This window comes from Rattus norvegicus, chromosome 10 (assembly GCF_036323735.1).
Source record: "Rattus norvegicus strain BN/NHsdMcwi chromosome 10, GRCr8, whole genome shotgun sequence".
NCBI lineage: Eukaryota > Metazoa > Chordata > Mammalia > Rodentia > Muridae > Rattus > Rattus norvegicus.
The window spans coordinates 103,966,671-103,985,403 of record NC_086028.1 but is presented as its reverse complement, the minus strand read 5'-3'; the positions used below and the strand labels follow the sequence as shown (position 1 = coordinate 103,985,403).

Genomic DNA, 18,733 nt, shown 5'->3' with positions numbered 1-18,733 from the left:
AACCTCCCAGCGCCTCTTTTGCTATACTTTTAGGTTTTTTGTTTTTGAGGTGCAGTTTCACTATATTGTCCTCCTGCCTCAGCTTCCAGGGAAGCTGGACTAACAACAGGCATGCAACAGGCAGGCACCACTACCTCAGGCCTTTCTGGGGTAAGGAGGGTTTGCACGGTGTATGGGGGACATCCTGGAAAGGGAGCTACAACTTGGTGATGCCCCAGCCCATATATGAGACTCTCTGAGTCTTTGGGAATCAGTCCTCTCTTTTTCCCTGGTTTCTGGGATGCACGCTAGGCAAGTGCTCATCACTGAGCAGCACAGCTCAGCCACTTGTCTAGAGTTCACAGGACAGGGTGTTCCCTAGGGGCCTTTTCAGATATTAGTTGGTTGTTTCCACTAATTAATTCTGCAGAGACCTCCTGCGGCATAAATGCTTTCACCTCCACAGAAGCGGTCCCCCGCCCCCACACTGCAAAGGAGGATCAACTGGTCCTCCCAAAAAAAGCCCCAGAGTCCGTGAATTGACGCTAAGGTAGTAAAGCGGGCAGTTATGTCGTCCTGTGAAACTTGGCGCCGGCAGGAATTCCTCCTGGACAAGCTGGAGTGAGAGGTGGATTCAACCAGAGTCACCTACCCTTCGGTGACACCCGTGACCTTGAGTCTGTTTAACCAGCCCAGTGGCTGGACACCGGCCCCCGCTTAGTAAGCCACGCCCGCGGCCTACGCTCGCTTGTGAAACTTAAAACCCGAAACTGCCCCGCCCCGCGGAGAGTGAGGGGGCCGTACCTAAGAAGCGGGGGCGTGGTTTAGGGTGGAATCATAGGTAGGCCGCGCGTGCGTAAACGCAAACCAAAGAGGCCCGCACGCGGACGGGGCCTAGAGGGCGTTCACGCAGGCGCGCTTTTGCTGCGGGCGGGACCTTGTGCCGGGGGCGGTGCCTCGGGCGGCGCGTGCGCAGGCGCGTGCTGGGCAGTGCGGGCGCGGTGCGGGGGGCGGGGCTCCGCGGTTCGTAGCTGGACTGTGGCGAGCTGGTGTCTGGCAGGACGCGGGCTGCGGGAGGTCAGTGGCGGTCGGTGGCCGGAGTCGGTCGCCGGCACCATGGAGGACGATGACAGCTATGGTGAGTGAGGCCGGTCCACTGCCCCTTCGTGCGCTTCCGCCTGCGCCGGTGCCCCTGGGACGGGGCACCGAGTGCTGGCAGCCGGCAGTGCGAGGGCCCGGGGGTGACTGCCCAGGCGCTCAGGGACCTGAGGGTCGCCGGGACTGAGGGTCGCCTGGTCCTTAGGGTCGCCGTGAACTGAGAGTCACCCGGGCCTGATGGTCGCCGGGAGCTGAGTGTCATTCCGGCCTGAGGGTCGCCGGGGCTACGGGTCACCCAGGCCTGTAGGGTCACGGGCAGGGGTCGCCCGAACTTGAGGGCACCGAGATGGGCAGGTGTTAACTCGGGGCTTTCGGCTTCCGGGAGCGGGATTGCTCGGACCCGAGGGTCGCTGGGGCTGAGGTTTGCGAGTCTGGGGACCCCGGGAGGGGAGTCACACAGGTTAGAGGGTCTCCGCGGCCGGCGGCGTGTAACCGGAGCGCTGAGGGTCATGAGGATGCTGAGGAGCCCCGGGGCGCGGAGGGGCATCAGGGCCGGGTGACTGGGGTCGGAGTCTTCGAAACCAGTCGCCTGCTGCTTGTCACCGGGTTGGCCAACGCCGTGAGCGAGCGGCCGCGGGACTAACACGCCCGCCCGGCCTGTGTTCCCTGGTAGTTTCCGGCTCTCGGGGTGTTAGAAGTTATGTGCCCCAGCTAGCTAGCTCTTTGTTCTAAGATGAACACAAATGGCCAGAACCGGGGGCCTCTGAGACGGGACGTCGGTCAGGTTTGTGCTACCGTCGCATGGTGAATTAGCTCCTGGTCCCCAAGTCTGTCAGTCAGGGCCTGGCCACACTGGGCAAGGAGATCAAGTTTGAGCTATTGCCTGAAGGTAACGACACCAATCCACATCCTCCAACAGGGCATTCAGCGATTTAGACTCTCCTGGCTAACCTTGGTGCTTGTTGGCGTCCAGCCAGGGCTCTGGTCCCTCAGAGGGCGTGCAGTCTCTGGAGTTGTAGAAGGTTATTTCAAATGCTTTACATGGTGGTTGTTAGCCTTGTTTCCAAGAGGAATGGAAGAAGGAATGGCAGGTAGACCGAGCGGCGGCGAACTTTATTGGTTTGTCAGGGAAGTATGGATCAGGAACTTAACGTGCTTATGGGGCATAATGGAGCCAAACTCTGGCGTGTTGCCTCACAGGCTGCACTGCCTCCTCACACACTGGTGAAGAGTATTAAAATAATACCAAAAGGGAAGCGTGTTAGGTCTCTGCAGGCAAGTCCTTAGAGAACTCCCAACCGGTGAAGCCTTGAAGGTTGTGGCTAAAAACTCCCTAAACTTTTCAGAAAAGTGAACCTGTGTTTCCCTGAATGTTAGAGGTCTGTGCTTGTCTGTTCAGCCAGCCTTTGCTGCCTTCCAGGTAGAAGTGGTATGTGCCTTCCTTTGTGACAGAAAAGCAGTCACCCGCAGGCCGACCCCTGAGGGATTGTTAGGCCCCTTTGGACCCTCAGGGTTTTTCTTCTGCTGGAAACCTTCACCTGGTTTCCTCACTGCTCTTTTCTCTCCCTCTTGTCCTTTGTTGCCCCTAGGCGCCAGGGCTCTGCCAAGCTTTGGTCTTACCCTCCCCTGGTTATTGCCTGCTGGGTGGTGAGGCAAGAGGCGGCTCTTCTGGTTGGTTTTAATAGTGACTTCCTTGACTCAGGCATGACTTGTACTAGGAAAGGAAACATGGACGTGTTTTGGTTCCTGTTACTGCCAGGAATAGAGGCGCTCAGACCCAAATTTATAGTTCTGGAGGTCAGAAAATCCAAAATAGGTCACACTGGGCTGATACCAATATTTTGTTAGGGCAGTGTTCCTTCCAGAGATTGGAGGGAAAAGCTGGCCTCCATTGCTTTCCTAGCTCTAGAGAATGCTTGCTTCCCCTGGTATCAATCTTTAAAGGCAATCCCCTGGGTAACATCTCTTTACTCCCTTGCTACCCTTTCACAAGAACACTGGTATGTCACACCCACTTGGATAACCCAGGATAAGGGTCACAGCCATCCACAAATTCAGCCTCCCTTTTGCCACATGGGTATACACTTTTAAAGATTTGAGGATTGGGAAGTTCACATCTTTAACTTTTTAAAATATTCATTCACTCATTTACTGCATATGGAGAGGACATACTTACAGGAGTTGGTTCCCTGCTTCTGCTCTGCCCGTCCTGGGATGAAACTCAGGTTCCTAGACTTATCACCAAGTGCTTTCTAACCCACTGGGACACATCACCATCCCAGATGTGGGTATGCATACGTGCAAGCCTTCAAGAGAGCTGCACAGGAGGATGAAAAGGAAGCTTATTTCACCTTGTATACACTTTTATTTTTTACACTTTTTTTATTTGAGAGGAACTAAAGGAATTAAATACAAGAGAACTCCGCAAGTATCATAGTATAAAATGACCACGTGGAGGCTGAGACCAGCTTCCTTCCTCTCTTTCTCCCTCTCTCCTTCCTTCCTTCCCTTCCTCTCCTTTTCTTCTCTCTTTTCTCTTTCCATTTTTAGTTGGGGAACATCTCCCTATGATTCCACAGGGCTGGCCTCAAACTCCTAGGTTTAAGTAAATGGTCTTCCTGCCTCAGCCTTCTGAGTAGCTGGCCCTGTGTTGATTCTGTGTCTGGCTGAGCTCCCAGTTTGGTCTGTGATAGTATCGGACTATACAGAGTGTACTCGGTCCGGTTTCCACATGCTAAGAGGAATCATGTGCTGGGAGCCCTGAAGCACGCAGGCAGGTTCAGAGGGTCCATCGTTTTCTTCCAGATGAACTTCTTAAGCTGTAAATTTGGTTTCTAAAATAATAAGAAACCGTTTCTTGTGGCTTTGATTTATACACGCAAACGTTTTAGCCTGGTTTGTCCAGAATTTGCTCCCATCTGCCTTCGTGCTGGCCTTGGACCTTTATCACTGTTCTGTGGGGAAAGACATTTGGATTACAGAGCTATCAGTTCGATATTAAAAATAAGATCTTTGGCACCCAGCTCATTTATAAGCATGCTGAAGACAGAGCACATGGCTTAGAGGTTTGCTGTTCAACTAAAGAGACTTTCAAAAGCAAACAGTGAGGGCCGCCTTGCCTGCAGGTCTCTTTAGCATCTCCCAGGCAGAGATCGTTTGATGACTACACCTAGGTAGGCTGTGGCTCTCCTGGTTCTAGAAAGAACTCTGTGACGGCACTGTGGTGTTCTGTACTGTTGACTTTTATGCTCAACTGTTTGTGTTCTGGAAGAGGAAGAAAACCAGTGTAAGCTTAGGTTTTGTATTTACCTTGTTTAGGACACAGACACTGGGCCTAGCTGGAATCAGGTGGGGTTCTATGTAAAACTGTACAGGGTTGTGAACACAGATCCATGTGAGGGCCTCCCCAGAGTGGGTCTTCACCCTGCTGCTCAGTAATGGTCATCAGGGTGGGGTTCATTCCTGGATTCAGCTGTTAACTTTTGAAAAGGATTTTGAGGCAAGGTGTTGAGTAGCCCATGCTTGCCACCAGTTCACTATGTCACTCAGGATACCCTCAGACTCCTGATCTTCCTGCCACCACATCCTAAGTGCTGGGTTACAGATGCGCACCATGCCCAGCCTAACCTCTTTACTAAGGATTATGTCCATCTAAATTTAATTTTGCTTTTATTTTATAAGTGTCTTGTCTACGTGTATATACGTTTGTGCAGGCATGGTCAGAGGAGGGGTCATATCTCCTGGAACTGGAGTTACAGAGGGTTCTATGCCACCATGTGTGTGCTAAGAATCAAACCTGGGTTCCCCAGAAGAACAGTCCGTGCTCTTCACCACTGAGTCAGCTCTTCAGCTACAATATATATATATATATATATATATATATATATATATATATATATATATAATTTTTTGAAACAGGTTTTACTATATAGTTCTGCTTAGCCTAGAACTTGTTACATTGAGCAGGCTGGCTGGCCTTGAAGTACAAAAATCCACCTGTCTCTGCCTCTCCAGCACTGAGATTAAAGGTATGTACCACCATGCCTGTCTTCCCCACACAAAAGTTTAAAAGGAGAACCCTTGGAATCTACCTTTTCTCATAGCAAAGGTATTCTGGGCACCTTGTTTCTGCTCCTTTTTGATTGTGTAGGCAAGCTATCAACAGGTAATCTTTATGTTTAGGAAAGCTTTAAAGTGAACTGGAAAGTTCTCTCACAGAAGAGACCTGCCAGAACTTCTGCACTCATCTCGCTCCTGAAGTGCTTGTGACATGATCTTCCTTGAGCTCCGGGATCCTATGCAAGCAGAATAGAAGCAATTTTAACTAGATTTTCAGTATTTAAGAAGAGTTGAGAAAATGTAGGTTTCAGTTTCTCTGTAGACTGTGAGCAGTGAGGTAGGACATACAGGAAAAAGTTGATTTGCATAGCATGTGGGGACTACCAAAGCACAGCCTGGTGCCTCATGAGGGAAGTGTACAGGGCCAGGGTGGTGGGATGAAAACAGAGGTGGCACCCAAGGGCTTCAGGACCACCTCTCATCTGTCTCCTGTGGCAGTGATCACTGAAGACTGCCAGGCTCTCACCTGGTTTCTGAGCATGATTCGGTGTAGTCCTAAATCACTGGATGCCCCAGGAGAAGAACCGTGTGGTCTGTGGACACGGAGCTGTCCTGCAGTGTGGTTACTGTGGGAGTCTTGCCACAGAAGATGCATGGGTGAGGAGAGCAGGTGTGGAGGATGCAGGTGGCAGTCTGTTGGTGGAAGCAGGGCCTCTGGCCAGCTGTAACCTAATTTTATAAACCCAGGGCTCTTGTAGGCACTTTAGGGAATGGACTAAAAAGAGAGTTGTCTCTGGTTTTGGTGGGAAGGGTTGTAGATAGAAATCATCACTATTCACAACAGCACGGAATCTATGTATTGTACTATAACGGAAAGGAGGGTTTATATCAGATAGAGGTCAAACTGACTGTCCTATACAGTGAGCCACAGGAATCCGTGTGTACGGGTATTAAGAAGACTTAAAAAGTATAATCTATATTTTTTAATTTTTTTATGTGTTAGTGTGTTTGCCTCGGTGTGTTTATGTGTATCACACGAGCGCCTAGTGTACCTGGAGACCAGAGAAGAACATTATGTCCTCTGGAACTGGAGTGACAGAGGGTTGTAAGCCAACATGACGTTGCTGGGAAATCAAACCCAGGTCCTCTACAAAAGCAGCCAGTGCTCTTAACCACTGAGCCATCTCTCTAGTCTCAAGAGTAATTGTGAAGTTAGTTTTAAAGATGAGCTTTAGGAGAGACAGGATTAGTGATTTTCTACAATGCTGATGTTTCAAGCATGGCGTTCCTTTCTCAGCAGGTTGGTCTCCAGGTCTCTGCACACTCAGGTGATCCGCTCTCTCCACTCAGGCTTACTACTACTCTACTTACCAGCATACATCCTGCTTCCCAGTTCTCAGCTGTGAGAGCAAGAGTCACTTCTACAAAACACATCCTACACAAGAGAGGACTGACTTGAGGATTTTGTTTCCTCTTCTTGGCTTCTTACCTCAAGCCCTGTAACCTGATTTCCTGTGCCCAGGGTTGCTCGCAGGGTATTGGCTTCTTGCCAGGACTGGGAACTCTCAGAGTCTGTATGGATTTTGCCAGGATCTTAACTAACTCCGGATCACTCTGTACTCCTCTTGCGATAGGCTTCGAGGTAGTGACAGGGCCATCCAGGGTGACTTTCCTGTAGTGATGATTTTGTATCAGAGCCTTGTCAGGATGAGCCCCTTCTATGACTGGCCCTCAGGACGAGCGTAGTATTCCTGCCGCCATCACTAAGAGCAGCTCCAGCTGGAGCTGTTTCTCATTGGCTTCAGACTTTTCTTTGTTCCCGTGAGAGGGAAGAAATGGGCCTTGGAAGTCAATCTGGGGGTGAGCGAGTGGAGATGGGCTCTCCATGGCTTGCCTTTGCTCCCTGCAGACAGCGAAGTGTACACAGTGTTCTGGACAGGACAGGGAGCATGGCATTTGGAAGAGAGCTGCTGTTTTAGTTTTTTGGGCATCTAAGCAAGCGGTGGGGCCTAGGGACCTGTACAGGCAGCCTAGCAGCCATGGAGATGGGGTTTGCATTCCTTCCTCCTCCCCAGCAGGAGCTGTGGCTCTCCTGGGCTGTTTGACCACACAGAGAACCACTTGTCTTTGTTCTGTGATCTGGATGACTTTGTGTTCAAATTTAGTTACACACTTAGTGACTTGGCTTGAAAAGAACACCCATGTGAACTGAGGGCCATCTTAGAGGCATAGGGCTGCCATAGTCACATCCTAGGGGCGGTTAGCATATCAGGGCCTGGGTACAAGTGCACATAAGTGCAAATAAGCCTGGTGGGAGGGTCAGCAGCTAAGAGCTCTTAAATAAGAACTGACGTGAGGTTGGGGATTTAGCTCAGTGGTAGAGCGCTTGGGCCCTGGGTTCGGTCCCCAGCTCCGGAAAAAAAAAAAAAAAAAAAAAAAAAAAGAACTGATGTCCTGGTCATCAGAGGATACCTCAGTAGATCTGTTGATTCCTAGACAGGCTGGAAATATCTTTCTGTTCTGTGTACTTGTGCATTGTGAGCTGACTGTAGGACGATGGTGCCTTCACCAAGATGAAGCCCTTTTTTTTTTTTTTTTTTTTTTTACTTTTTTTTTTTTATTAACCGAGTATTTCTTATATACATTTCAAGTGTTATTCCCTTTCCCGGTTTCCGGGCAAACATCCCCCTCCCCCCTCCCCTTCCTTATGGGTGTTCCCCTCCCAACCCTCCCCCCATTGCCGCCCTCCCCCCATAGTCTAGTTCACTGGGGGTTCAGTCTTAGCAGGACCCAGGGCTTCCCCTAAGATGAAGCCCTTTTAATGCCTGTCAAATCAACTCATTTCCACAGTCTGCTCATTCTGATATTTTAAGCATGGGGAAAGTAGGTGTCAGTTTTGATGGGAGCTTGAGTCAGATTTTGGTCAATTTTAGTTGCTTTGAACCTGTCATTGATTTCGCTCCTAAAATTAAAAAAACCTCTACTTTATTATTCTGTAAAAAAGTTAAGGGTCTTTCGTTTAGAGCAGTGGTTCTCAACCTGTGACAGATCACAGGTTGTGATTTGACCCTTTTGTGATTTGACCAACCTTTTCTTAGAGTCATTTTTGTTCATCAGAAAACATAGATATTTACATTGCAGTTCATAACAGCAGCAAAATCACACTTAGGAAGTAGCAACGAGAACAGTTTTATGGTAGAGGTCACCACCACATGAGAAACTGTGTTGAAGGGTCACAGCCTTAGTAAGGTTGAGAACTGCTCTACCTTACTAAAACACTGCAGGTCAGATGGGCAGTTAGTCTGGTTCGTGCTGACAGACAGCCCTGTGTGGATTTGGAGGCACTGTACTCTCATCTTTCTGAATGTCTCATGTGTCAAAGGAGACCCTTTTGTTAGGTAGAGTTTTGTTTTCTCAGTTTGAAGCACCCATGACCAGTAAGTAGAATACTTACTCTCCAGTATAAACCAGATGGTTGCCTTTCTGTTTCAAGGGTACAGAACCAGATTAAAGGTCACTTAGAGGTGAGGCAGCCCTGGCCAGCGAGCTCAGAGGTTGGAGAACCTTGGTTGAAGATCCTTGCTCTTGCTCTGCCTGTGCCCCTGGCCAGGCTTCCGGCCGCACCCAGGCCCCAAGATGAAAGTCCTCCGAGTGGGCTTCCGAAGGGAAGCTCTTGCCTGAACCTGTCTGCACTTCATCCACAGCCACAGCGTGGTTGTCTGTCTAATTATTGTTGCTTAGTTTCAGTTGTAAAGATAGAGGCCTGGGGGAGGTGGAGAAACATTTAGAGATGCTCAAGAAGTGAATCCCACATCCTTTCACTGCTGGCAATGCTGTTTTTGCTTCTTTTGCCCCAGGAGATGGGGTGGGGGAGGAGTGGGGCTTTTACTAGGTTATCGTTCAGGGAGGGTGATGCCAGTCTTCCTGCCTGGTTGACTGTGACTTGTAGCATGGGTTGGGACAGCACCTTCCTGCTCGCTGTGCACTAGAATGTAGCCCTTTTTTCTTAGAGGTGGTCTGTAAGGCCCCTGTTGTCCTTGGTGCTGTTGCCGTGAAGGGTGTGTTGAGAACCTTCCTGGCAACGTCACTGGCCTAGTTTCCAGGAGCTGGGCCAGCGAGTAGTAGTCACTGCTCTGCTCACGCAGCACAGGACTTCAGAGGTCATGGGCATGAGGGCAGGCCGTGAAGGAGCGCCAGAGTGCGTGATAGGCACTGCAATGGGAAGGGGAACCGTCCTGGAGGAGCTGGTGCTGGGACTGCTTTGGAGAAGGGGAGGTGGGGTGGCGGAGGGGGTAGTCAGTGAACGTAGCAAGTGCATTGCAGGCAGAGGGAGGCTGAAGCTGTCGGTCTGTCGTGGGCTTGGCAAAGGTGGAGGGAGGAGACCTAAGTGGCACTCTGTGTGTAGTGGACATACTGCAGGAGTCTTTGGGACTTTAGAGATAGCTGAATCTGAATGGAGCTGAGACTGAGTACCTGATGGGAGGTGATGCCAGGAGCTGACTGTGAAGAGGGCCAACAGTGACTTCTTGGGCACAGGCCTGCTGAGGGGCTGGAGCGAGCAGATATCTGAAAGGAGGCTGAGGAAAAGGCACATCACTCTTCAAGCAACTAGAGGGAGTGAGAGGGAGAGGAAGGGCACCGGAACACGCTCAGTAAGCAGGAGGTGGTGCAGGATGGGAAACACGTTTGCTTTTAGTTTGTAGTCCAGGTGGCCTTGAACCCCCTCTGTAGCCGGGAGTAATCTTGAGCCTCAGGCTCTTTGTCCTAAGTGCTAGAGTTACAGGTGAGTACCACTCCACCTGGTCTGTGTGGTGCTGGGATAGAACCTAGGGCTTTGTGTACGTTAGGCAAACACACTAGCCACTGAGCCGCAGCCCCCACCCATGATAGAATTAAAAATACCCATTTGGTAGTTACTCCAGGCTAGTCTTGAGTTAAACAGTGTTCCTTTGTGCTGGGCAGTGACCCTCCCGTAGGAGTGGGCTCAGATTTCATTTCTCCTCCTGTGTCCTGTGTGTGGCAGCTGCAGACTGCATGCGCTTTAGGAATCTGTTCAGTATAAGTTGCTTTCTTTTGAGTGCTGAGACCCTGAAACATAATCTCCATCAGCCCTAATACTGAAAGCAGGAGCACGTGCTGAGTGTTAGCAAATTCTGTTGGTTTCAGCACTGAGCAGGCACCCTCATCATGTAAAGTCATGGCAGTCATGACCCTCCATTCTGGAGTCCCTCACACACTAACAGCTTTCCTTTGTCACTGTTCACTGACCATCCCAGGCATTCAGGCTTGAGATCATAAGATTCTCTCTCTCTTCTCTCTCTTCCTGCCCCCCCCCCCCCCCACATCTTCAGAAGGCCATTTACCCACCTCCTCTGAGATAGAGGCTCTCTCATTGGCCTGGAGCTCACCAATTAGGCTAGGCTGGCTGGCTAGTGAGCCCCAAAGATTTGCCCGCCTCTGCCTCCCAGCCCTAGGATTCCAAGTGCAGCACTTTTATGTGGGGTCTGTGGATCCATCTGAGGCCCTCATGCTTCAATACAAGCACTTATAGCAGAGCTGTCTCAGACTCCCTCTCTCAGTTTTGTTCATTTGTTTTGTTTTGTTTGTTTTTTGAGACAGGGTTTCTCTGTGTAGCCCTGCCTGTCCCGGAACTAGCTCCATAGACTAGGCTGGCCTTGAACTCACAGAGATCTACCTGCCTCTGACTCCTGAATGCTGGGATTAAAGGTGTGCACCACCACCACCCAGAAAATTAATATTTTATTACTATATATGGTGTTTTGTGTACATGTATGTGGAGGCCAGAAGAAGGAGACAGATCGCCTGGGACCTGTGACTGGAGTTACAGATGGTTGTGAGCTGCCATGCAGGCGCTGAACCTGGGTGTTTTAGAGGAGCAGCCACAGCCACTGCTCTTAACCCCTGAGCTAGTTCTCTAGCCCTTCTGTGTGTGTGTGGTCTAAACTATTTTCTCTTTATCCACTTGTCTGTATAGCCAATTTAAAGAAACAAACAAATCTCTCTTCCCTGTAGTAGAGTACTTGTTTTGAGAACTTAGCAATACAGGCCCTACTTTCACAAAGCTGGTAGCAGAGGGCTGTGGTGACCTGGATGTTTTCAGGACTGTTGGAGCTCTGGGATGGTAGCAGGGCACGGCTGTGGGGCCTGCAGGCACTGTTTCCATCTTGCTCTAGGTCAAGGGGAAATATTCCTGGTCAGGGGCCACTCCACCAGCTTCCACTTCAGTAAACTGCTGGCACTTTGCACTTGTTGTTTAACCCCTACTGTGAGGGATGGATTGTTGTCAGCAAAGTGACAGGGCTCCCCTCCTCTTCTTCCTCCTCTTCTTCCTTCCTCTTCCTCTCCTCCTCTTCTCCTCTTCCTTCCCACTCCTCTTCCCCTGCTCCTCCTGCTTCCCCTTGCTTCTCCCCGTGCCATTTCTCCTTTTCCTCCTGGCATCCCCAGGACCTTGCTTTCTCAAACTCGAGCTGCTCTTCCAGCCAGCGAACTCTGTCCTTGGCTCCTTCCTACTGCCCTACCCTACCTGCTAGTACACGTGTTATGCAATCTCCTATTTCTATATACCTTTTAATCCACATTTTATGAACTTTTTGTCTTTGCCCCGTAGTTGAGCATAGTTCCACGTCTCGGCGTGGCCTGTGCTGCAGGCTACTGAGTCATTTATATTGAAAGAGTTGTTGTGACTCTTAGGGTTGTGGTGTTTCTGTCGCCTAAGCTTTCTGGGTAGTAGTAATTTGATAAAGTCCATGTCCTCTCACTGTCTCTGGAGAACAGCTTAGCTCATAGTAGCAGGGTCACGCATCCTAGCCTGGTCTTTGATTTCCTCGAGCCCAGGTTGGTGGTTGGGTAGCCAGAACACAGGAGAGATGCAGCTGCCTAGGTCTGCATTGGGGATCCTGCCTCTAGCATGTCTGAGCGCACTGCCTCACAGCCACCTAGAGCTTGTCAAAGCTGAAGAGAGGCTGCCGGTGGGAAGTCCACATTCAGTGGAGGAACAGAACAGAGCTAGGAAGTCCGCAGCCTGTGTCCCTGACTGAGTGCTCTCCAGAGAAGAAACAGGTTTCAGTCAGGGTGGTCCACAGCCCACAGAGCTCAAACATTGCAGGTTAAGAGTGAACATGGGGGTTTGGGGATTTACCTCAGTGGTAGAGCGCTTGCCTAGGAAGCGCAAGGCCCTGGGTTCAGTCCCCAGCTCCGGAAAAAAAAAACAAAAACAAAAACAAAAACAAAAAAAAAAAAAAACAAAAACAAAAAAAGAGTGAACATGGGGCTCAGGTTCTGACTGTCTTTGAGGGACTTCTGCAAAATAAGGTCTGTGTTACCAGGCACCCTAAGTGCGGCTGTGGGTCTCAGGAGCATATCCAGGTGCCCTGGAAATGCTGGCGGCATCTTATTCTGATGCCTCCTGGTGGACTGCCACTCTGGTAAGGTGACTCCTGGCAACTGGACTGGGTGGACAGAGCTTTGGAGACCCTTCTGGAACTGTAACAGCCACCTCCTGCTACACTGATTTCTTCTTTCTGTGGTTTCTAACCACCACCCAGATATCTTACAGGTTCTCTGTCTGCTCAGATTGCAGTCACAAAGAGTGGAGGAGGTGTGATTCCTCGAGGATTGACTGCGAGGCTTAGGCTGGGGAGGTTTCTGGGTACAGTATAGCGGAGGCTCTGGCCTCGCGTCCTAGTCTCTCCCTCCACAGGAAGCCGCACTTTAGGAGTGCACCGCAGGGCAGCAGGAAGGCTCCTCTGTGTCTGCGGTGTCTCACAGGGGCCCAGGGGTTCCTGCTGCAGTGACTTCTGACCCTGTTAGTCCCACTCAATGGACAGGACTTCCTTTCTTGTTATCTGATCCAACCTACATGCTTAGCAAGGCTCTGCACACTGGCTCTACGTTTGTTGACTGAATCCTACAATCTGATTCAACACAGGACCTAAAGTCATAGGACTGCTCTTAGCAGTTGTGAGCCCCACTTGGAAGCTGAGCCCTTGTAGCCCATGCATGGGACTTGCTTTCTTCTTTTGTAGGCCTTTGTGGTTGCCTGCGGTTGTTTGTGGGTGGGGTTCCTGGTGCAGCTACTGTGGAGTCAAGTCTCTCACTGTTGGCCTGTTTGCAAAGTGTGGAGACATTTTATGCCTTTGTTTATTTTTTTCCTTTTCTTTCTTTTTTCTTTTTTTTTTTTTTGGACAGGCTCTAACACTGTAGCTTCTGCTTAGCCTGAAAGTTGTTATGTAGACCAGGGGTGGTCTTGAACTCACAGAGATCTGACTCCCTTTGCCTTCTGAGTGCTGAGATTAAACGTGTGTGTCCCCAGATCACTTTGTGCCTTTGAGATTTCAGTACAATTTATTTTTTTTAAAGAATTATTTATTTCATATACAGTACACTGTAGCTGTCTTCAGACACACCAGAAGAGGGCCTCAGATCTCATTACAGATGGTTGTGAGCCACCATGTAGTTGCTGGGAGTCCAACTCAGGACCTCTGGAAGAGCAGTCAGTGCTCTTAACCGCTGAGCCATCTCTCCAGCCCCCACAATTTATTTTTTTTCTTTTTTCTTTTTCTTTTTTTTTTTTTTTTTTTGGAGCTGGGGACCGAACCCAGGGCCTTGCGCTTGGTAGGCAAGTGCTCTACCACTGAGCTAAATCCCCAACCCCCACAATTTATTTTTAAAATGGATATTCTCTTTGAAAGAAATGTAATTATTCTATAAAGATGAGAGTCCAATGTATTATTTTAAAGGGGCTAATATAACTTATAGGAAGGTGGATTAATTTAGGAAACATCAAGTTTAATCCCTTAAAAAATTATTAAAAATTAATAGGTAAGTGTTTGAGTGTTTGGTTTCTAAAACCTCACGAACACAGCCTGGGAGACAGACAGCTGGCAGAGTACTACTTTACCTTGGGGTCTTTAGGATGTGTAGAAAGAAAAAGAAGATACCCCATGTGTTAGCTTCTCGCTGCTGCTGTCAAAAGTGATGAAAGTGACCTGCTGTCCTACGGCTTTGGAGGCGGAAGTCTAGTCAAATGGGATAAAACAGCAACCCAGCATGTCCTGGTCTTCTCTCCTCGAGAGGCTAGTACCAGGTAAAAGCCACAGCTCACTGGCTCTTAGCCCTTCCCCCACTTCAGAGCCTGCAGTGGCAAGCGGAGTCTTTCTCACATCCCACAATGACACAGACTCCTCGTCTTCGTTGTCATCGTCGTCGTCGTCATTGTCTCTCTTCCCCTTTTATGAGACTGGTGCCCACCTAGACGATTGAAGATCACTTCCCTTTTCTGTGAGCAGTGTCAAGTCTCCCTGCTGCCTTTGTAGGCTCCAGGGATTAGGATGTGGACACCTGTGGGTGTTGTTCTGTTTGCCTGTGTGTCCTGGTGTTTTTACCCTGGGTGTTACCTAAGGACAGGCAGCACCACGGGGACACTGAGTGTTGTTGGGGACTGATCTTGTCTAATTTCTGTTTTTCTGGTTTTTTGGTTTTTTTCTTTTCTTTTTTTCAGAGCTGGGGACCGAACCCAGGGCCTTGCACTTGCTAGGCAAGCGCTCTACCACTGAGCTAAATCCCCAACCTCTTGTCTAATTTCTAATTAGACATGTCTCCCTTTAGAGACATGCTTGCAATTCAAGGAAGGGCAGCTGTGATCCTTACAACCTGCACTCTGCTCTCGGCTCCTCAGAGTACAGGGTCAGAGGCCGTGTTGTTGCTGCCTCTTCCAGAGTAGTTAATTCTCTTCTGGTTTAAGGTAGCGGAAGTGCATCTGAACAATGGGCTTGATAGGAAAGGAATTCCTTCTTCTGGAAGGAACTATTGGTAGAACATTGTTTGGTGATTGTTTCCTCAGATGTCTGTCCCCACACCCCGTGGGCACATTGGAGGGGAGGCAGGGAAGTGCTGTTGGTCTTTTGTGGGTTGTGTTAAAGGCTCACTGAGTTTAATTTATGCTCTGAATAGATGCAAGGACAAGTTTCTGCTTAAATAATGTTGTCCTCCCCTTTCTGGCCATGTGTTAGCCTTCTATTTTCTTTTCTGTTTTCTTTTTTTAAAGATTTACTTATATATTTCATGTATGTGAGTACACTGTTGCTGTCTTCAGACACACCAGAAGAGGGGGTCAGATCCCCATTACAGATGGCTACCATGTGGTTGCTGGGATTTGAACTCAGGACCTTGGAAGAGCAGTCAGTGTTCTTAACCTCTGAGCCACCTCTCCAGCCCCCATTCTCTTAAACACACAAACGTGAGTGCACAGCATTGTAATACGGGGAGTTTAAACATGTGTCTTTAAAAGGTCTGTAGCAAACCTTCAAAAGTCAATGGAGAATGCGGTTCACAGCAATGCGGTTCTGAAAGGGCACTAGTTCAATGGAGAAATGTGGTTCACAGCAATGCGGTTCTGAAAGGGCACTAGTCGGTTTGAGGGAGTCCCAGGGGGTTTAGTTTCTTATGTTATCAGAGTCCTAGGTCAGCTGGTTTCCATACCAAAACAGGTCAGGAAAGGAGAAGGAAAGGGGCAGATCCTAGGAGAACTTGTCTCCCTTGACAAGAAAACAATGGCCTCAGTAGTTGGATTCAAAAGTAGGAAGTACTCAAGCATGCCGGGATATATACCTGGAATGGCCATCCAGGGTTAGCCCAGGTTCATACTGGAGAGGGTTAGGCATGCCTGCCTGTGTATTCTGGAGCATGTATGGAGCAGGAAGCAATCCATAAAGTTCCACCTATTCAGAACATGAACACAGCCACTCATGCTGGCGTCTTGAACTCAAACATTTCTCTTCTTTAAAATATACTAGGTTCTGGGTGTGGTATTGACACTTGAATCCCAGCACTTGGGAAGCAGAAGCAGGTGCATCTCTCTGAGTTCAAGGCCAACCTGGTCTACAATGTGAGTTCTGGGACAGCCAAGGGCTATACCACAGAGAAACTGTCTTGAAAAACAAATAAAACAGAGTGTGTGTGTGTGTGTGTGTGTGTGTGTGTGTGTGTGTGTGTGTGTGTGTAAATCAGAGTATATGATTCTTTAAAAATATAGCCAGGTATGGTGGCACATACTTTTAATGCCCCCATATGGGAGACAGGGGCAGGTGGATGTCTCTGAGTTCCAGAACAGTCTCGTATATATGGCAAGTTTCAGGACAACTATGGCTGCATAGAGAGAGACCCTGCCTCAAAAAACAAAACAAAAACAGGGAAGGGCAGCAGTGTAGGTGCTGGAGAGATAGCTCAAGGATCAAAAGCACACACTGCTTTTGCAAAGGACCCAAGTTTGGTTCCAGCACCCACATCTGGCAGGTTACAGCTTCCTGTAACTCCAGCTCTAGTGGGCATCATAGCTTCTTCTGGCCTCCTTGGGTACCCATGCTCATGTGCACATAGCCATACACAAGTACACTCATATACACATAGTTAAAAATAAATATATATATTTTAAAAAACAATTCATCCTGGCTTTCTTTTTTTTCTTTTCTTTTTTTCAGAGCTGGGGACTGAACCCAGGGCCTTGCGCTTGCTAGGCAAGCTCTCTATCACTGAGCTAAATTCCCAATTCCTCATCCTGGCTTTCTAATTTACTCATATGAACCAAGTTACCTCAGGCTGGGACCTAGGAATGACTGAACACACACAAATACACATGGATATAAATACATGTGTATAGTTATACTTATTTTTAAGGCTTGAAATGTTGGGGACTCTGGATATAGACCACCTGGCTCCAGGAACCTCAGAATATTCTCCGGAAGGCCCTGTGGCCAGCGGGCACAGGCTGGCGATGGCGTGGGCTGGCCAGCACAGTGGTTGCCTTCATTGCCCACGTAGACTGTATTGAATGAGGCAGGCAGGCGTTTGTACCAATGATGTTGCACGGTGCTGGCTGCACGGCTCCAGCTGTGAGCTCTCCAGGCTGATTTCTGTGGTTCTGCTCTGGGCCATTCAGAATTCCCCGGAGAGAGCTTTAAGTTTTCAGAGGTTCTTAAGAAGAGATTCAGCAGATCAAAGAAGTAAAAACTACCCAAGCCTGGCTGTCTTTACCCCGCTATTATCATCACCAAGTCTAACTGCCCACCTCCTCTGGCTTCCTCAGAGCCTCTGTGGTTTTCTGTGTTGTCTCTTTGAAGAGACTGACTCCCCATATGCAACTGCTGTTGCTGGGCAGCCCCTGCCGCGTGCCAGCTGTGCTAGGCAAGGGCCCTGGTCTCGCAGCAGAGGCCACGTGCCCCCAGGGCCCTCTGCTTGTCCTATTGGGTAGTGAAGGGCTTGATACTGGTGCCAGGCACAGAGACCCTCAGAGAACTGAGGCCAGATAGTTTGCCCTGAGGGTCTTCTGGAGGGCTGTTTGTCTTTCTGTGGGGTAGGCACATGGATGTCTCACTTGGCAACAATTGTGCCCTTTTACTTTCTTTCTTCTTCTTTTTTTAAAATTTATTTATTTTTATATAGGTACACTGTAGCTGTCTTCAGACACACCAGATTACAGATGGTTATGAGCCACCATGTGGTTGCTAGGGTTTGAACTCATGACCTCTGGAAGAGCAGTCAGTGCTCTTAACCAGTGAGCTATCTCTCCAGCCCACCCTTTTACTTTCTTTGCTGTAGCACTTGGGGAAATTTTGAAAAATTATAAAAGAAATGTCCAAACGTTAGCAAGAATAGAAGCGTGTGACCTTCTGCAGCAGTCTCCGTTCACATCATGTGTGTTACCTTCCAAGTTTTCCCTGGTGCACACCCCTACCCGTTCACTCTCTTCTTTTCTAGGAAATATGGACTACTTTGTTGTCTTTAAATAAATACATATTGTTTGCATGTGTGTGTGTAATAAGCTTGTGTCCTTTGGAAGAACAATGCTCTTAACCTCTGAGTCTATTCCCCAGCACCCCCTTTTAAAATATAATATTTATTGTAAGAACTACCTTGATGTAGCTCTTAAAAATATTTTTTTGAATCTTAGTGTTGGTGGGAATTAACTTTGTTCTATAAATCTTACTTTGTGTCTCTATCAGTCAAAATTATAGCTGTTCTTTCCCAAGTTGTATGTGTTTGTGTGACGTGTGTGATGTGTGTGTGTGTGTGTGTGTGTGTGTGTGTGTGTGTGTGTGTGTGTGCAAGAATGTGGAGATCAGAGGTTGATGTTTGATGTCTTTCCCTCTTTTGTTCTCTACCTCTGTTGTGTTGTTTTGTTGTTGTTGTTGTTGTTGTTGTTGTTGTGGTTGCTTTGAGACAGGGTCTCTCACTCTGTGACCCTGAATGACCTTGGAACTTGTTAGTAAGGGAGGTTGGCATCAAAGAACTCCATCTGCCTCAGGCTCCCAAGTGCTGGACTCGACATCCTCTGCCACCACCCAGCTTCGCCTATGCTGCTCGGCAGACTCCTGCTGCTGGGCTGGCTTTTTACATGGATGCCAGGGATCCTGACTCAGGTCCTCATACTTGAGTGGCAAGCGGGTTACTGACCGAGTCATCTCTCTAGCCGTATCAGGTCATTTTTCAGTTCACTTACCAAACAGGTCTCTCAGACACCTCGCTCCTGGAACCCTTTCCCTGAGGTGACTTAAGCAGAGGTCTGTCCCCTCCTTATATG

At 48.8% G+C, this 18,733-nt stretch overlaps 1 protein-coding gene across 3 annotated transcripts in view; it reads left to right on the top strand.

The window, feature by feature from the left end:
- The first annotated feature begins 907 nt into the window (after nucleotides 1-907).
- The window catches only part of Cyth1 (cytohesin 1), an 83,121-nt gene continuing 65,295 nt past the window's right edge, over nucleotides 908-18,733 (top strand). The window contains exon 1 of one of the 3 annotated variants that reach the window (XM_006247784.5): nucleotides 908-1,117. In XM_006247784.5, coding sequence (XP_006247846.1) covers nucleotides 1,096-1,117 — 22 coding nt within the window. In that variant the 5' untranslated portion in view covers nucleotides 908-1,095. Of the gene's footprint in view, nucleotides 1,118-7,722 lie in introns of those variants that run through there. The other 2 variants (NM_053910.1, XM_063268306.1) reach the window with 2 other exon arrangements.